The sequence below is a fragment of the Ceratotherium simum genome, chromosome 20, assembly GCF_057802395.1.
Source record: "Ceratotherium simum simum isolate JZ-2026a chromosome 20, ASM5780239v1, whole genome shotgun sequence".
Classification (NCBI taxonomy): domain Eukaryota; kingdom Metazoa; phylum Chordata; class Mammalia; order Perissodactyla; family Rhinocerotidae; genus Ceratotherium; species Ceratotherium simum.
Genome location: NC_141919.1, coordinates 5582873 through 5600850, shown reverse-complemented (window position 1 = coordinate 5600850; position 17978 = coordinate 5582873). Strand labels below are relative to the sequence as shown.

General features: G+C 40.1%; 1 protein-coding gene across 3 annotated transcripts in view; it reads left to right on the top strand.

Moving 5' to 3' along the window:
- The window catches only part of NTRK2 (neurotrophic receptor tyrosine kinase 2), a 352156-nt gene that overhangs the window by 69175 nt on the left and 265003 nt on the right, over positions 1-17978 (top strand). For all 3 annotated transcript variants that reach the window (XM_087444336.1, XM_004440798.3, XM_087444335.1), the window contains 2 exons: positions 358-458; positions 6867-6966. In XM_087444336.1, the coding sequence (XP_087300462.1) occupies positions 358-458; positions 6867-6966 (201 nt within the window). The remainder of the gene's footprint in view (positions 1-357; positions 459-6866; positions 6967-17978) is intronic.

The following is a 17978-nucleotide window of genomic DNA, read 5'->3' as shown; positions in this document are numbered from 1 at the left end:
TCTAATAAATCTGTGACTCTTAGATGATCAATTTTCTTTAGTATTTATATTAGATACGTCATCAAAAAAGAGGTATATTCTTATGTACAAAGAAAAACTCTAAACCTGGTTTAGAATTTGACCAACAAAACAGTGATGTAAAGATCTGGGTTGAATACAAATTTGGCGTCGCGTGGTCCCTACGCCACAGCGGATTTAACTCAACAGCCAGGTCACTCTTCTCCCCAGCCAGGCTGTCAGTGGTTTGGAATCTTTGTGATTTGTCTTGGTTCGTTCTGGGTCAGACTGTGGGCTCGTGTTTGTTGGCAATAATGACAACTTCATGGTTCCTTCTCTTTCCCGTTTCTCCAATTTAAGATTATGGGACTGCAGCGAATGACATCGGGGACACCACGAACAGAAGTAACGAAATCCCTTCCACAGACATTGCTGACAAAACCGGTCGGGAACATCTCTCGGTGAGTGGGATATAGTTGCCTCCTAGGATGGTTCTGAGCACTTTGGATGCTTACATGTTGGAGGAATGGAGCTGCTTCAATGCATGTCTTTCAACAAGACATTCTTGTTGTGCAGGTGTAAATAGGGTGCTGAAGTTTGGAGGAATTGATAGAAAGGTTTAAGGGAAGTGATAAATGTCCTCTATAGCCTCTGACTTAATTGCTTTTCCTCTTGTGCACCACTTTAATTGCTACTGGTTCCTACTTTAAATATGTGTCCTTTAAAAGGTTATCACTAGAAGAGCAAGAAACCAGAAGGGACATGTATAATTATTCCTGTCTTCCACACGTTCCTACTTGTCTCCTTAAATTTTTTTTGAGGAAGATCAGCCCTGAGCTAACATCCATGCCAGTCCTCCTCTTTTTGCTGAGGAAGACTGGCCCTGAGCTAACATCTGTGCCCATCTTCCTCCACTTTATGTGGGACGCTGCCTCAGCATGGCCTGACAAGCAGTGTCTCGGTGCATGCCCAGGATCCGAACCCGGGCGACCAGCATGCACTTCACCACTATGCCACGGGGCCGGCCCCTCCTCAAATATTTTAATAAAAGTTTCAATGCCCACCAAATTTAAGGAATCTAGTAGATTCTGGAAGGGAATGGCAGTGAAAGAGTATAAAAATATAAATGAAATACCAGGTCCATCCTTTAGGAGCCCATACTTCATTCAGAGACCTGAGATGTGACTGAATCCTAGCGCCTAAAATACAGAGGGAGGCTGAGCAATGTGAGGGGGGAGATAGAAATAGAGGGGCAGGTGAGAGCCAGAGGCGTCTTTGTGCGACAGGCGGCATTTTTCGTGGCCTGTGTAGGACAGCTGGGATTTGGACACAGAGGAGCAGAAGGGAAGGACATTTTGGGTGTGTGAACAAGAGCTTGCAGACTGGAAAACAGTATTGATTGGAAGGTAAGGCATGTGAAGGGCGACAGTCAGAGGCAAAGTTGGAGAAGACGGTTGTGCCAGGTCATGAGGTCTTGAAACACAGTGCCAGGTGGTTAGATCTACTGCGCAGCAAGGAGCCACTGAAGGGGGCGTGCGCGTGCAGCAGGGTCATGTGGCCCCAGGACTCTGCGGCAGCGTTGGTCTGTCAGCTGCTCAGATTAAAACCCAGCAGGCTTCCTTCATTCTCTTCTTTTCTTCCTTTGTCACACGCACTCAGTCCCATGTGCTGTGAGCTCTGCCTCCTTATGAACTCCAAACCCATCCATGTCTCCCTGCCTCCACTGCCACAGCACGGGCGAACCCAGGGGTTGGCAAACTCTGGCCCGAGGGCCAAGTCTGGCTCTCCACCTTGTTTTTGTGTGGTCTGCAAGCCAAGAATAGCTTTTACATTTTTAAGTGGTTTGAAAAAAATCGAAAGAAAAATGATATTTCGTGACACATGAAAATTTTATGAAATTCAAATGTCAGAGTCCATAAATAAAGTTTTATCGGAACCCAGTCATGCCCATTTGCATATTGTCTGTGGCTACTTTTGTGCTACAATGACAGGTGGAGTACTTGCAGCAAAGACTGTATGGCCTGCAAAGCTGGAAATATTTACTATCTGGCCCTTTACAGAGAAAGTTTGCTACAATTGCTTGTTCCTGGATGACCATGATAGCCTCCTACCCAGCCCTCCAACTCTTGTGATCTTCCAGCCTTTCTCCACACAGCAGTCTGAGTGACCTTTTTAGAGTACAAATCAGATCACTCTTTTATTATCATTCTCAGAGGCTTCCTAATGCAATTGTAATAAAACTTTTATTACAAAAGCCCAACTCCTCGTGGTGGCTCACAAGGCCTCACATGTCTTGCCCTTCTCTGTCTCTCTGACTTCATCTCTCACATCTCCCCACTGCTTATCACTTGTCTTTTTTAAATGCTCTCTTACATGCTCTGGGCTTACTCTTGTCTCACAGCCTTTAGGTTGCCGCTCCGTCAGGAAGGCATACACTTCCCGATGGTCATCACATGGCTTTAGCTAGGGTGGCCAGCAGGTAGCCATCACCCTGTTTCATTTTCTTCTGAGTAGTTATTATTGTCTATAATTACCTTGCTTATTTATTTGTGTACTTGTTTCATGCCTTTTTCCCTTTCCTAGATTCTTTATTAAGATTCTTAGTATAGGCAACCTGGTCAGTGTTTTTCCCAGCTGTCTCTCTAGTCCCTAGAATAGTGCTTGACACCCAGGAGGCACCCAATACAAATAGTAGGCTGGTTGGACTAATGATGAACACTGTAGAATAGGTTGCAACAGAGACATTGGAAGTGGGGTGATGAGTCAGGGGTCTGGTGCAGTAATAAAGACGTGTGATATGTATTTAAACCAGGGCCAGGGCAGTGGGAACAGGAGCCTCATAAACAGATGCCCCTCAACTGGAAGTCGAAATGTGCACATCCAGCCTCTGGAGACACACACACACACTCTTCCACAGATGACTGTGTGCATTACACTGAAGTAGCAAGGACAAATGCCATGAGAACTCACCTGCAAAATGTTTTCTACTTCCTACTTCATTTCAATTTTTGTTCTCATACCAAACCACTTAATGTTTCTTGGTTTGAGAAAGTTGTTCATATACATAAGGAATCCGAGGAGTGTGTGTTAAGCCCACAGATGTGTATACATCCCAGTTACTAAAAAGTATATGCCAACTTCAGTTTTCTCTTTTGAGTCCAAATGATAAATCTAAGCCCCCAACTGGCACATCTCAATGATGTCTGACCTGTCAATGGTGGGGTCGCTGGAAGACAACGTCAGTGAAAATAATCTTTGTTGAAAGTGTGTACATTATGACTCTACCTGAGGCCACCTGAGAAATCTGCATGAAAGGTACAAGGCAATGTTTGGTAGAATTTAAAGGAAATTTTAAAATTGTGAGTGGATCAGATATTTGATACATCAACAGTCTCCGATCACAGGAAGGATCATTAGATTAGAAGAGTTTCAGAGCCAGGGAGCAGGTAGGAAAGTTAAAGGTGTTGTCAGAACACTTGGAAGACAGCCTCAAGCACTCACCTTGGTGGTCCAACAAGTCTCCTCACTGGCCTGGCTCGGCTTTGGGAGGAGGGCAGCTCCTTGTTCTGTGCTAAGAGATATCCTCAGATAAAAACCAACCAAATAGCTAACCAACCGACCAAACAAACAAATGTGAACTCACCCCTGCTTGTCTCCCAGTAAAGACCACACCCACCCCAACACACGTGATACATGAAACTCTGTATTTATCAAACAATCCACTTTTGAGGAAGTGATTCTTCTCATTGTCCCAGGAGTCTTGTTTTTTGAAAGATTCTTTACATTTAGCACTGCTTCAATAGGTTTAAATATTTGTCAGCAGATCATTAGATGCTCTTCAGCAGTGGAACCCCTGCCCATTTTCCAGGTTGACTTAAACATCCTAGAAGGATCTAGAGAAGACAGAGCAGGTATTACTATCCCCATGTACAAATGAGGAAACGGAGGCTTGGAGAAGGGAAGCATCTGTTAGCTCCTAGAGCTGGTAATGGCAAGGTGTCCTGCGAACTTAAGGCCCCAGGTCTCCTGAATGCCAGTCACGTACTTTCCGAAGTGGGTGAGAGACTGTCCCTTGGCGCCACAGAGAGGTCGTGGACCTCAGGGCAAGTCCTCTATCCTCTCTCCATCCCGGTTTCCTTATCTATACAATAGAGTTTGAACTTGTTTATTTAGGTATTCCCCTTCTATCTGCAGACGTTTGGAATTTAATAGTAAGGAAGAGAAACTTAGAGCTAAAATACTATGATTTCTTCTCCATGAAAATGTTAGTTAGAAATAAAGATTAAAAAAAACACCCCAAATCATTAGGTAAGTTAGAGAGAAATAGTTTTGGTTAGAACAAGTTGATCCGTAATTAGCCTTTTAGGAATCACTGCCGTTCTGTTTGCATATAGGCTGTGGAGTCAGAGTACAGTCTGTCCTCAAACATTTGCAGAAGCATTCTCTGGGAGAGCAGTCACAGCTCAAGTCCCAGAGCAGAGAGTTGTCACACCTTTCTCCACCCTGGCCCCGTGCTTGGCGTGTGCTCTTTCCTGTGCTTTGTGACTTATTTAATGCTGTCCTCATCTGACCAGGAGGTGCCTCAGGAGGATCAGCCATGTGTTTTTATTATCCTGCCTTTGTTCTCAGCCACATGCTTCGGAGAGGCAGGGTAATGGCTAAATCACAGGTTTTATACTTGGGCAGACTTTGGTTCAAATCTCAAGCTTGAGAGGTGTGACCTTGGATTGCTTACTTATTTTTTTCTAAATCTCAGTTTTTCATCATCATAATCATCACCATAGCCAACTTTAATTTATTATCTATTGTAGTAGACACTGTTCCAAGCCCATTATCTGCATTAACTCATTGAGGATTTACAACAACCTACAAGGTAGAATTATTACATTCCCTATTTTACCCATGAGGATTATGAGATGCTAAGAGGTTAAGTAATTCTGAAGTTATGCAGCTAATAAGTGGTAAATCTAAATTTCAAACTCAGGAAGAACCCATGTTCTTAATCTCTGCTCTCTACTGCCTCTCACTGTGGGATGAGTGTATCGATCAGGATAAGCTATGATGCAGTAACAAAAATCCCTGAATTTTAGTGGCTTAACACAACAAAGGTTTATTTCTTGCTTGATTACATGTATTGTCTGGGAGCTCTGCCAGCCTTATCCTCATTCCAAGACTAGGCTGACAAGGTAGCCACCTTTTGCAAAGTTAGCACTTATTATGGCAGAGAGAAAGAGAGCCCTGGAGCAGAGTTTCTCTACCTTGGCCCTATGATATTGGGGGATGAATAATTGCTCGTTGTGCGGTGCTGTCCTGGGCACTGTAGGATGTTTAGCGGCATCCCTGGCCTTGACCCACTCAATGCTAGCAGCACTCTTCCCCTAGTTGTGACAACCACAAATTGCCAAATGTCCCCTGGGTGCAAAATTATCCCTGGTTGAGAGCCACTGCCTAAGTCTAAGAGTAGCAAGGGTTCAGTAGTAATGTGGTCCTCCACCTGGCAGTCACACAAGTCTCAACTCATTGGCCAGAACTAGTCACATGAACTCATCTCATCACAAGGAAGCCAGAAGTGACTCCTATGAAGAGAAACACAGAGAAAAACAGAAATGTTTGGTAAACAGCAATAACAATTACCACAGACGGGGATAATAATATCTGTCTTAAGGATTGTTATGCAGATTAAATGAAACAAAGATGTTTAAGCATCTAAGTCAGTGTGGACATCTAAGACAGTTTAGAGCAGGAGTTGGCAAACTGTCGGAATCCGGCTGTCCATCTGTTTTTGCAAATGAAGTTTTATTGGAACACAGCTGTGTACATTTGCTTACATACTGTCTGGCTGCTTTCGTGTTCTACCAGCAGAGCTGAGCAATAGAGGCTGTATGGCCCCCAAAGCCTAAAATATTTACTATCTGACCCTTTACAGCAAGTTTGCCTTGTGGTTTAGAGAATCCAACTTTTCTTGGAAGCAGGACCCACTTGGGGTGAGCAGTAGGAATGGAGGGACGTGCATAGCCCTCTTCTGTCTTTATTTCTACAGTGTTAATGCATACTTAGTTAGCATTATGCACTTGTGCCTCTGTCATCTCCAGCTCAGGGTGTGACAGGATTCACACAGGTCTGCATCTACTCTCTCTACGTGGATAATTCACATCTTGTAATTTTACATTTTTAAATTTTAAAAAACTTTCTATTGACCTCTATCATATATACATATATAAAAGTGCGCATACCATACATCTACAGCCCAATGAGCTTTCACAAGCTAGACTCACCCACAAGTGCCCTCCTTCCAGGCTGCTCACTGCTCCAGGGGACCTTGACGTCTAAGAGCAACAATAGCCAACTTAAAGAAAAGCTTCTTGTTGTGGTCAGTTTTCAAACATGCACAACGGTAGAGGGAATAGCTAAATGAACCCCATTGTATCTTTCCCCAGCTTCAAAAATTATTAGTGTTTTGTCATTCCTGTTTCATATACTTTCTCTCTCTCTTCTCTCTCCAGATAGGTAGGTAGGTAGGTAAGTAGGTAGGTAGGTAGGTAGACAGACAGACAGATAGATAGAGGAGAGATAAATAGAGATATAGTTATATATATGTAATATCTATATCTCTATATACTATTAATTGGATACCCATTTTTATAAGCTTCAACTTACGTTTTCTCATTTGTAAAGTAGGAGTAATAATAGGACCTGTGTACATACTTCATTGTAGGCTTGTTGAGGATTAAGTGAATTGATATATATAAAGCTCTTAGAAGAGCAAGTAGTAAGCATTCAATAAATATTAACTGCCATCATCATCATCATCATCTGGGTACAGGGAACTGACCAGCAAGGTCATAACTGCCCTCTCTTCCCTTCTCTAGGTCTATGCTGTGGTGGTAATTGCATCTGTAGTGGGATTTTGTCTGCTGGTAATGCTGTTTCTGTTGAAGTTGGCAAGACACTCCAAGTTTGGCATGAAAGGTAAGAAGGGTTGTATTTATTTTGCTTCTTCTGTGGAATAATTTTTGGCTTATGACTAATGCTAATTACCACTAAAGAAAGAAGCAGCTAGATTTACGATGACTGGGTTTTAAGGCTGAAAAAATAGCAACAAGGATATGATACTACAAATCAAGACAGAGCAAAATAATATTGATTACTCAGCACTGCCCACTTTGCAATGAGGACCATTGTCCCGGAAGACACAAAACTGGTTTCTTGAGAATCAAGTGACCAATAATGATATGGGCAAATAGTACCCGAGTTTTCCTTTTGCTTCAGAAGTGCAGGCGAGGCTCGGTGGCAGTAGGCTAGTTATGGACACATGTATTTTGCACAGAAAGGTCCTTTCTATTGTATATTTGACCTCCAGATCTTCTGTGATACACTTTTGGTGTTGCTACTGCTTCTTCAGATTCTCATCTGTTGAAATTCAGCGTTGGGAGGCAAAATAGGAACAGCCATTGGAGGTACATCGAAGCTTTGTGAATGAGTGGGGTTTTTTAATGCAAAAGTTCCCAGTGCTCAATTGAAAATTAAGGACTGGGTTGCCCAAGAAGAGATCATTGGTCTCTTTTAGAGGATTGAAAATTCATTTTGGGGGGGAAAACTTATGTCAATGTTCTTATTACATAAATAGCTAAGAGGTTTAGTGATTTGAAAGCATTTGCTCTGAGTTTAAACTTATATATTCACTAATATGTTATTGTTGAATTTTGTATGGTCTCCTAAAAGTAGCTACTAGCTTGAGGAAGCTGTGAAGAAGGTTTAGTGGTGTCTTAATTGTGTTGGAGAGAAGGTCTGGTGGGTTTTCTTGGTCTGTATGTTTCCCTGCAATTACTAGCCATGTTTTTGCGTTTGGAAGGGAATGTTTAAGTACAGTAAGTTGCTCAGCATACAACTGGGCTCTGGGGTGGATAGGATCTATTTCTGACGTTTTCTCCTCTCCCTTTGTTGGTGCTTGTGACCGAGATTTCTAAACCCAAAATGAACAGGGAGGATAGTGATAAATTGGGGCTTAAAAACCCCAAAATCTCCTCCTGACTCCCCCTTGACCTTTCTTTTGGAGGAGGGAGATCTCTCATTCTCCAATTATAAATAGGGCTTGGGAGAGGGACTATACTACAGTGCTTTTAGTTAATCCTACGGTGGTGGTTCTCAAACTTTACTTTGCATCTGAAACTCCTGTAGGGCTTGTGAAAACACAGATTTCTGGGCGACCCTGAGTTTCTGATTTAATAGGTCTGTGGTGGGCCTGAAAATTGGCATTTCTAACAGTTCCCAAGGGATGCTCATGCTGTGTTGCCCAAACATTCTTGGAGAATCACTGTTCTATGGGGTAAACATGGGCTACCAGGTCTCTTTCTGAGTGTGACAAGGTGTGGGAGAGGCATTGCAAACCAAACTCACCCACTGCTTCAGAGACCTTCCTGGGTCCCCATGTCCCACTGGCACCCGTGTCCGTGCCAGGCTGCTGCTCTCTGCCTGTCAGCTAACACCATGGACTTTTGCTTCCCTCATTCTGATCAGGTGCTTTCTCTCCTTAGAGGCACTTGCAGTGGGTGTCCCCAGGCATAGATTTTACCGGAGAGAGCCAGATTCTAGCATGGTCTCTTTCCCGCCTTGAGGGTTTAATTTGAGACTTTTCATCTCATGGGCTCTTCAGTGAGAGGATATGTCCAGGTCCTTTTCAGAGCTCAGCAAAAGATTTGGGAACCCTTGGAGCAATATTTAGGAGTCCTTCTCCACCTCAGCTTTGTGTTAGGGAAACAGGTGACAGAATGGTCTGTAAAAGTTAGCGTATTCTCTGTAACACCATGATGGAGGAGAATAAAAGGTAGACATTTTGTTGCAGAGAAGATTGTATTTCATGTAGAGACTCTGGCACTAAGACTGACAGTATTTTACTTGGATAATTTGGGGTGATTACAGCTAAGGCACCTACATTTTCAGAGTATAACCTAAGGGTATCTTTAATGAATTATGAGAAAAATGCTTAACCTTGTCGCAGAGCCAGTAAATAACTTCCTCAGGCTGTAACTACTATAGTATATGTTTCGCGCCCTTATTCCTAAACATAAATTGTTTTAAAAATTTATCTTGGAAGCTCACATACTTGTTTAGAATAGCTTGTTTTTCTATTTTCAGCTACACATCTATCTGTGCCATGGTTTGAACAAAATGGGCCTGAGCTGGGGTTCTTGTTTTGCTAGTCAGATGCTGAGTTGATAATTTAGGGGGACCTAGAAGATAAGATGAGGCTCATGCAATGAGGGCAAATGAGACTGCATGAAAAGTGCTATTTAAAAATTAGTGTAAGTTAACATACTTTAAATACTATTAGAGCTGGGATTACTGCTGAAAAAATGTCTTACAAAAGGGAAGAATATGTAAAAATACTATTATACTTCCAGAAATAACTAGGAAATATGTCAGTTGTGATTTCTGAGTAGGAAAGGTATGAAATGTGCATAGCCTTGGCCAGAACTGCAGACACTGTGAGAGGTCAGTGGCTGATGTGCAAATGAGCTACTCTGAGTGTAATTCTTGCCCTCATAAGCATCTTCGGGAAGATTCTACCCCTATTCATATTCCCTTGTTCTGGAGACAGATTGAGACTGAAGGATGGCTGCCAGCCCACCCACAGGCATTTACAGCTTTTTGCCCCTCCCCAGCATGCACACTTCAGTCTCAAGCATCAATTGTTTTGATTCGTGGTAGCAGCCTTTGGATTATAAACTACAATATAATACTGTTGATTTGAAGGGCCCAGGGTAACACAAACCAGAAACCTCTTAAAATCACATTGCAGCTGGATGCAGGGCAGCTCAAGCTTTATGGATTGACCTGAGAACCCAAACATTATTGACGGCATCGCTTCCATCGGAAGGTGATCTCTAAATTTCAAACTAGTGAGTTAAACCTGGATTTTAGAATACACCTCATGAGCTGTGATGTGTTCTTTGTAGATCTATGTGACTGATCTTTGTAGTCTATGTGACTGTAAGCTTCATAGGGTTTTTCCTCTGTTCTGTCAATTCACCATAACCAAATGCTGATGGTGCGATCTAGAACATGTAGCCGAGACAGTGAGCTCCATAGTGACAGTGTCCACATTGGTCTTGTTCATCATTACTTACCCAGTGCCAAGCCCGAAGTTGGCACTCAGTAAATCTGAATTGGATGAATGAATGGTCACAGAGAATTCTCAACTTCATCCACTTTAGTTTGGTAATCGGAAAACAGTTACTATGTGGAGGACAGCCTGTACATGCATGGTTGAAGAGACATCTTGGACCTTTTCTGAGTTTCTGCAGGGATCAAAGCCCACTCCACCTTTTATCAATTAATCCAGATAAATAAAGGCCATAGACAGGAGGTCATTTTGTCCAGGTTTTGACTTAGGATGTGTAGGTTTTCACACAGTTTTAAACAATTATTATTGTTTAAGTTGGGAGGGTTCACTTTGGCTTTCCATTTTGCACATGAGCATCTTCAATTTCTGCCTCTCTGCCTTTGAATATACAGCCTCAAAATATGTCTTTGTCCAGCTCTGAAGCCGGCAGAAGTGCCAGATGGTGGCTCTTATCTTGGCGTTAACCTAGAATTTATCTTTCATTATAGCTGATATATTTTAAGCTTCTTGTTGCTAGTGTCCAATAGACTACCAGCCCTGTTTCAATAAAGATGTCAGGAGGTAGAATTTACTGCAGTCCTTTTTCCCCTGTTCATTTCTGTGCCTTTATACCATCCACTTGCTTTTTTGTCGAAAACCTAGTTACCATAATTCTAGAAGCCCCGAATAAAGCCCCTCTGTTAGTGTTTGGCTATCTATGTAAAGATTATTCATATGTGTGTTTAATATGGATGCATAAAATGTATAATGAAGCTATTTAATCTATGCCTGTATTGATACCCCTATACGTAAATGCATAGTTTTATGCCTTTTCTTTTAAGGCTGCCTCTGATTTATTTTAATTTTAATTTGCACTGAAAAAGGGCTCAAAGACTTTTCCAGAGCAGCTTCATTGCCAAAGGAACAGACATCCAGGCCTCTGAATGCTCTCGCTTGTGCTGTGACCAAGTCTTGTATTTAGCTCTCACGTTGCTTCCTGGCTCCCTTTTCTCGTTGAAGACGTAGAAGTGTGCACGAAGGGGAAATGGAGGCAGCTTGGGGCACAAGGGCTGCCGAGTCTTCCAAGAGTTCTCCACGCTGGGAGCCCTGCCTCATGGCATTGATGGTGTACAGGGCTGGAAAAAATATAAGGGAGCCAGCAGGGCAGAGGGGGCTTGGCATTGTCACACTGGTGACAAATAGTTGTGGCCATCGGCTTTGTGTTACTTGCATTTCCTCGTGGAAGTCCACATATGATATTTATTCCCTAAGTACTGTGCATCATTTCTCCTTCTAGAGAAATATCTAAGTGACCCTCAGAGATCCCGCAGGAGAAACTGGAATAGGAAGGCTTTTCTCTTATTCAGTGTTGAGAGCCTGCAGATTCCCTCTGCAGCCTCTTGCCCTTGCACACAAACCTCTGATATGCATTCATTCCTGCTATTTGAGCTGTAGGGATTTCCAATTAGTAATTGACCAAAGAACTATGCTGCTTAAGAATGCAGAGCTGGGTTTTCTTAACTCGGATTCAAGGCCCACAGTTAAGTTTTTCCTCTAATAAATGATCTCCTCAATGTCTTTCAATAGCAACCAAAAATTTGGTTATTTAAAAATAGTCATAAACATAATGGGGCCAAAGCTAAGGAGGTTGAAGGTTAAAGCCTTTTCTATGAGCTGAAAACAATTCTGGAAACTTTAGGAGATTGAGTTTAACAGATATTTGGATCAACTTTTAAAAGAGAAAAAAATGTGACTGAAAGCCAGAAACACAGCTGTAGAAACATCTGTAGGGACAAATTGTTTTCCATATGCCCCCCAACTCAGCCACTGTTTTTTAAAGCAAATAACGTTAAAAAGTATAAAAAAATGTAACACATCCATTCATTTTTGCTTTTTACAGTTTCAAGCGGTTTAGAAATATATAGAGTTAAAAGTGGAAGTTCCGTTTCACCCTCCTCTCCCACTACCGTTTCCACTTTTGGGGATTGCCTTCTTTAACCGTCTAGAATGTGTATGTTATGTAAATAATAAAATATAGGGCTTCACTTATTATGTAATCCAATATATTCATTTTTGTTTCCATAAAGACATGATAATACCAATTTCATCTGCATCTTTTTAAGGGGAACAATTTGCCTTGTGGATCTTTCCATATCAGTACCTAGGAATCTACTGCGTTCAAGTTGTTGGTATTTCCGAGTAGTCTGGTATCGGGCTACTTGGGTCTGACACCTGACTCTGCCCGTTACAAGCTGTGTGACTTTGAGCAAGTTTCTCATCTTTTCTTGCCTCCGTATTTCCATCTGCTGTGCGGCCATAATTGTACCCACCTCATAAAGTTGTTATAAGACAGAATTTATGAAGCACTTGGAAAAGTTCCTGGCATTTAGTAATTAATATACAAATACTTACTATTGTTATTATTGATGAATTGTGATTTATTTTCTTCTTTTCATGGACATTTACATTTTTACCAAGTTTTCAGAAAAATGTGTCAAATAATACCTTACATATAGAGAAAGACACTTGGAAATGGATTGCTGAGAGCAAAGGTGTGTGTATTTTGTTTTTTTAGTTTTTTTTTTTTTTTCTGTTTTATTTATTTATTTTTTTATATATTTTTTTTTGGGTTAAAGATCAAAGGGATTTTATTTATTTATTTATTTATTTTTTTTTTTTTTAATTTTTTGTTTATTGCAGCAACATTGGTTTATAACATTGGATAAACTTCAGGTGTACATCATTGTACCTCCATTCCTGCACAGATTACATCATGTTCACCACCAAAACACCAATTACAACCCATCACCACACACATGTACCCAATTATCCCTTTCACCCTCCTCCCTCCCCCCTTCCCCCCTGGCAACCACCAATCCAATCCCTGTCCCCATGTGTTTGTTTATTGTTGTTATTATCTACTACTTAATGAAGGAAATCATACGGTATTTGACCTTCTCCCTCTGACTTATTTCACTTTGCATCATGCCCTCAATGTCCATCCATGTTGTCACAAATGGCTGGATTTCATCGTTTCTTATGGCTGAGTAGTATTCCATTGTGTATATATACCACAGCTTTTTTATCCATTCGTCCCTTGATGGGCACTTAGGTTGCTTCCAAGTCTTGGCTATCGTGAATAAGGCTGCAATGAACACAGGGGTGCATGTACCTTTGCAAATTGGTGTTTTCAAGTTCTTTGGATAAATACCCAACAGTGGAATAGCTGGATCATATGGTAGTACTATCGTTGATTTTTTGAGGACTCTGCATACTGTTTTCCATAGTGGCTGCACCAGTTTGCACTCCCACCAGCAGTGTATGAGAGTTCCCTTCTCTCCACAACCTCTCCAACACATGTTGTTTCCTGTCTTGTTAATTATAGCCATTCTGACAGGCGTGAGGTGATATCTCATTGTAGTTTTGATTTGCATTTCCCTGATAGTTAGTGATTTTGAACATCTTTTCATGTGTCTGTTGGCCATCTGTATATCTTCTTTGGAGAAATGTCTGTTCAGGTCTTTTGCCCATTTTTAATTGGGTTGGTAGTTTTGTTGTTGAGATGCATGAGTTCTTTATATATTTTGGAGATTAAGCCCTTATCAGATGTATGGTTTGCAAATATCTTCTCCCAATTGTTAGGTTGTCTTTTCGTTTTGTTGATGGTTTCCTTTGCTGTGCAGAAGCTTTTTAGTTTGATGTAGTCCCATTTGTTTATTTTTTCTATTGTTTCTCTTGCCCGGTCAGATGTGGTGTTTGAAAAGATGTTGCTAAGACTGATGTCGAAGAGCGTACTGCCTATGTTTTCTTCTAGAACTTTCACAGTTTCAGGTCTTACATTCAAGTCTTTAATCCATTTGGAGTTAATTTTTGTGTATGGTGTAAGGTAAGGGTCTACTTTCATTTTTGCATATGGCTATCCAGTTTTCCCAACACCATTTGTTGAAGAGACTTTCTTTTCCCCATTGTATGTTCTTGGCTCCTTTGTCAAAGATTAGCTGTCCATAGATGTGTGGGTTTATTTCTGGGCTTTCGATTCTATTCCATTGATCTGTGTGTCTGTTTTTGTGCCAGTACCATGCTGTTTTGGTTACTATAGCTTTGTAGTATATTTTGAAATCAGGGAGTGTGATACCTCCAGCTTTGTTCTTTTTGCTCAGGATTCCTTTAGCTATTCGGGGTCTTTTGTTGTTCCATATAAATTTTAGGATTCTTTGTTCTATTTCTGTGAAAAATGTTGTTGGAACTTTGATAGGGATTGCATTGAATCTATAGATGGCTTTAGGAAGTATGGACATCTTAACTATGTTAATTCTTCCAATCCAAGAGCACGGAATATCTTTCCATTTCTTTGTGTCTTCTTCAATTTCTTTCAGAAATGTTTTATAGTTTTCGGTGTACAGATCTTTCACCTCTTTGGTTAAGTTTATTCCTAGGTATTTTATTCTTTTTGTTGCAATTGTAAATGGGATGGTATTCTTAATTTCTCTTTCTGCTACTTCGTTGTTAGTGTACAGAAATGCAACTGATTTTTGTATGTTGATTTTGTATCCTGCAACTTTCCCATATTCGTTTATTACTTCTAAAAGTTTTCTGGTGGATTCTTTAGGGTTTTCTATATATAAAATCATGTCATCCAGCATCCATTTATGATTAAAACTCTGAATAAAATGGGTATAGAAGGAAAGTACCTCAACATAATAAAGACCATATATGAGAAACCCACAGCTAATATCATCCTCAATGGTGAAAAACTGAAAGCTATCCCTCTAAGAACAGGAACCAGACAAGGATGCCCACTGTCACCACTCCTATTTAACATAGTACTGGAAGTCCTAGCCAGAGCAATCAGGCAAGAGAAAGAAATAAAAGGGATCCAAATTGGAAAGGAAGAAGTGAAACTGTCACTATTTGCAGATGACATGATTTTATATATAGAAAACCCTAAAGAATCCACCAGAAAACTTTTAGAGGTGTGTGTATTTTGAATGCTGATGTACTCCCACCAACAGTACGTGAGGGTATCCTTTTGTTTATACTTTGATCCATATCGGATATTATCCATCTTTTATATTTTTGTCAATTCAGTTAAAATGATATTTTCATTAATAAACTTAAGCATCTTTATCATGTGAAGAATAAATGTTTATTTTTACTGGTTGATTTACAGACTTCTTTATAAATTATATGTATATTAATCCTTTATTGGTTATATATGTTGCTTATATTTTCTTCTAATCTTTTGCCTTTTTAATAGTATCGTTTGTCAAACAAAAAGATTTACTTCTTTATAGAAGCAAGTCTGTCTGTCTTTTCCACCTAAGTTTGTGTCTTGCTTAGAAAGGCCTTCCCCTCCCTACAATTGAAAACATACTTTTTAATATTTCTTTCACTAGTTTTACTAAATGTGTGGGTTTTTTTAACTTAGCTCTTTGATCTTTTTGAAATTCTTTTTTTAACTTGGTGTAAAGTACTTCTGTCTTTTTCAGAGATATACAGAATAAAGATATTTGAAGAAATTTTAGGGTGACATTTTCAGAGAGACCAACAGTATTATTTTAACTTTCTGAATCAGAAACCACTAATAAAACAAAAACAAATTTTGAAGAACTTAGCAATTAACTCTTTTTTCTAAAGTAAGTAATGAGCTTTGTTCATTCTCTTATAATGTAGGTATATAAACCTCACAAAATAGTATCAGAGAATATAGGTTTTTACAGGAACCGTTTTTACTGCCCTCCCCCCCCAGCTTCAGATTGAGCTCAAAGTATATCTTAATGCTCTCCTGGTAGACAACAAAATCTGTCAATAATAATCAAATCCTCAGAAATTTAAGAAAAGACATTCAGTTGAAAGAGTTATTGAGTAATTTGACCAACTGGAAATTTATTGAAAGAAAAGAATTAGCCCAAGCGATCCTTTCCTGTCATTTGGAGATGTAGACAAGGCTTTTTCCTGTATATTTGCGAGGTGAAGGTCTACTTTCCAGAGTTTCTCACTTCTTGTAGGGCCAACATTGGGTTATGTGTACATGAGGGCAGAACATGCTTATTCTTTGCAGCATATTGAAATGGGTATAGAACTTTCAGGAACTGGCCAGATCACACAAGACAGGGAGTAGAAGAAGCCTTGCAAGTGCACTGATCTTGAACTTTTTCAGTTACCTGTCTTATGTGAGTGTCCACAGGCCCAGCGTGATTCAGGGAAGAGCCCAGGGTTGCCTGTAATGTAGAAAGCGCACGCAGTATTGTTTAGGGGATTTCGACAACGCTAGTTTCACTAAACGGTAAATGATCCCTTAAGAAATTAGATTTTGTGCTTAAAAGTGAGGAAAAAGTTGTTACCTTTGGTTCTCTATAAATCCTGTGGTGAATGCACTTTAACCTCCCTACACAGAGCGTGGCATGCTTCAAAAGGACTTCCTAAATCAGAAAATCTGCTGGTTTTCTTCTTTTCCCCTTTCATTTATCTTCTTTTACCTTTCATTTTTTTCCCTGCCATTTTGTCCTTCCAAATCTCTGTGCTTCCTGATTTTACATTCTTTCCTCTCTCTTTTGGTCTTCTTCCTCCTCATTCCTAGCATCTGATGTTGGTGGACAAGCCTATCAGAATTTATGAAGAAGATGGATAAGAACTTGGCTTAAATTCTAACGTATGCTCTGATTTTATCTTACTTTATTTTGGGCAAGAATACTGAATGACTATGGGAATAAATTTAGCTCTAAATCAGCAGAATTGTCACATGGTAATTCAGAAGACAGCCTGTTTGAATACTGCGTATCCCTCATGTTTGTAAGTTGTTAACTCTTAAGTCTTCAAACCTAGGAGTGTATAGAGATAGAATATTGGAGACTTATGAATCAGGCAAGCTTGTGTTCCAATCCCAGATCTCCTACTGCTAACCATAATTTGGGGCAAATTTTTAAACTCTCTAAATCTTAGATTCCTCTTTGGTAAAATGAGGGAATATACCCCTCTGTCAGCTGATTATAAAAATTAAATCAGTGCGTAGTTTAGTGCCTGGCTCATTGAACTAATTCCATAAGGGATAGTTATTTTTCAGATTCATGTTATAATACTACATCATTAAGGAAAAGAGTATGGTGAGAGTCCTGTGTGAATTTATACTGAGTCTGAATTGCATAAAAATGTCCAAATGTACACAGTCTATAGTAGTTTTGTAAGGTTCATTAGTTGAGTTTATAGAAAACGTTATAATTATAATGTGTCTCTACTTTATGGGCCAGTATTATGAATATAAAGTTGCTGAAACATTTGCTAATTTTAAGCCCTTCAGCCCTTAAAGACACTGTGTGTGAATTATTGCAAATTCTTAATTTTATTGTCCTTTGAACAATTAATCTGTTTAAATTCTTTTGGGCTTTACAAGAAATCTGTTTGATTGACTGATTGATTTGCTATGTAGGTTTTACTAGTTTCTTTTGGGAGGAGCATTCACTATAGGCAAGGGGCAGAAAGGGCAAGCAGGGGATGGGATGGGGAAGAGAGGCCCACCCCACCCCACCCCCAGTAACCATCAGCTTAATCTAGAAACATGAGCTTGTGGCGCCTTCAGTTCTAATGTGCTTCCCTTCTGCATGGAGGACATTGCAGCTACTAAAATGATTTCTAACAAAAATAGGCTTTAATTTTTGATGTATACATAGCCTGCTGGAGATTAAAAGAGGGATTCTGGAGAAAATAAGGTCTTCCTTATACAATTAATTGTCATCCATGTTGTCATAACCATAGACCAAGACAAGATGCTGTATTTCCTGTGAGAGAAGCCAAGGCTTGGCCAGGCGCAGGGTGGTAGAAGATGTTTGTTTTCTCTAAGGCATCAGCAAAAGTAGAAATACATTTGCTTCTTCTGTGATCC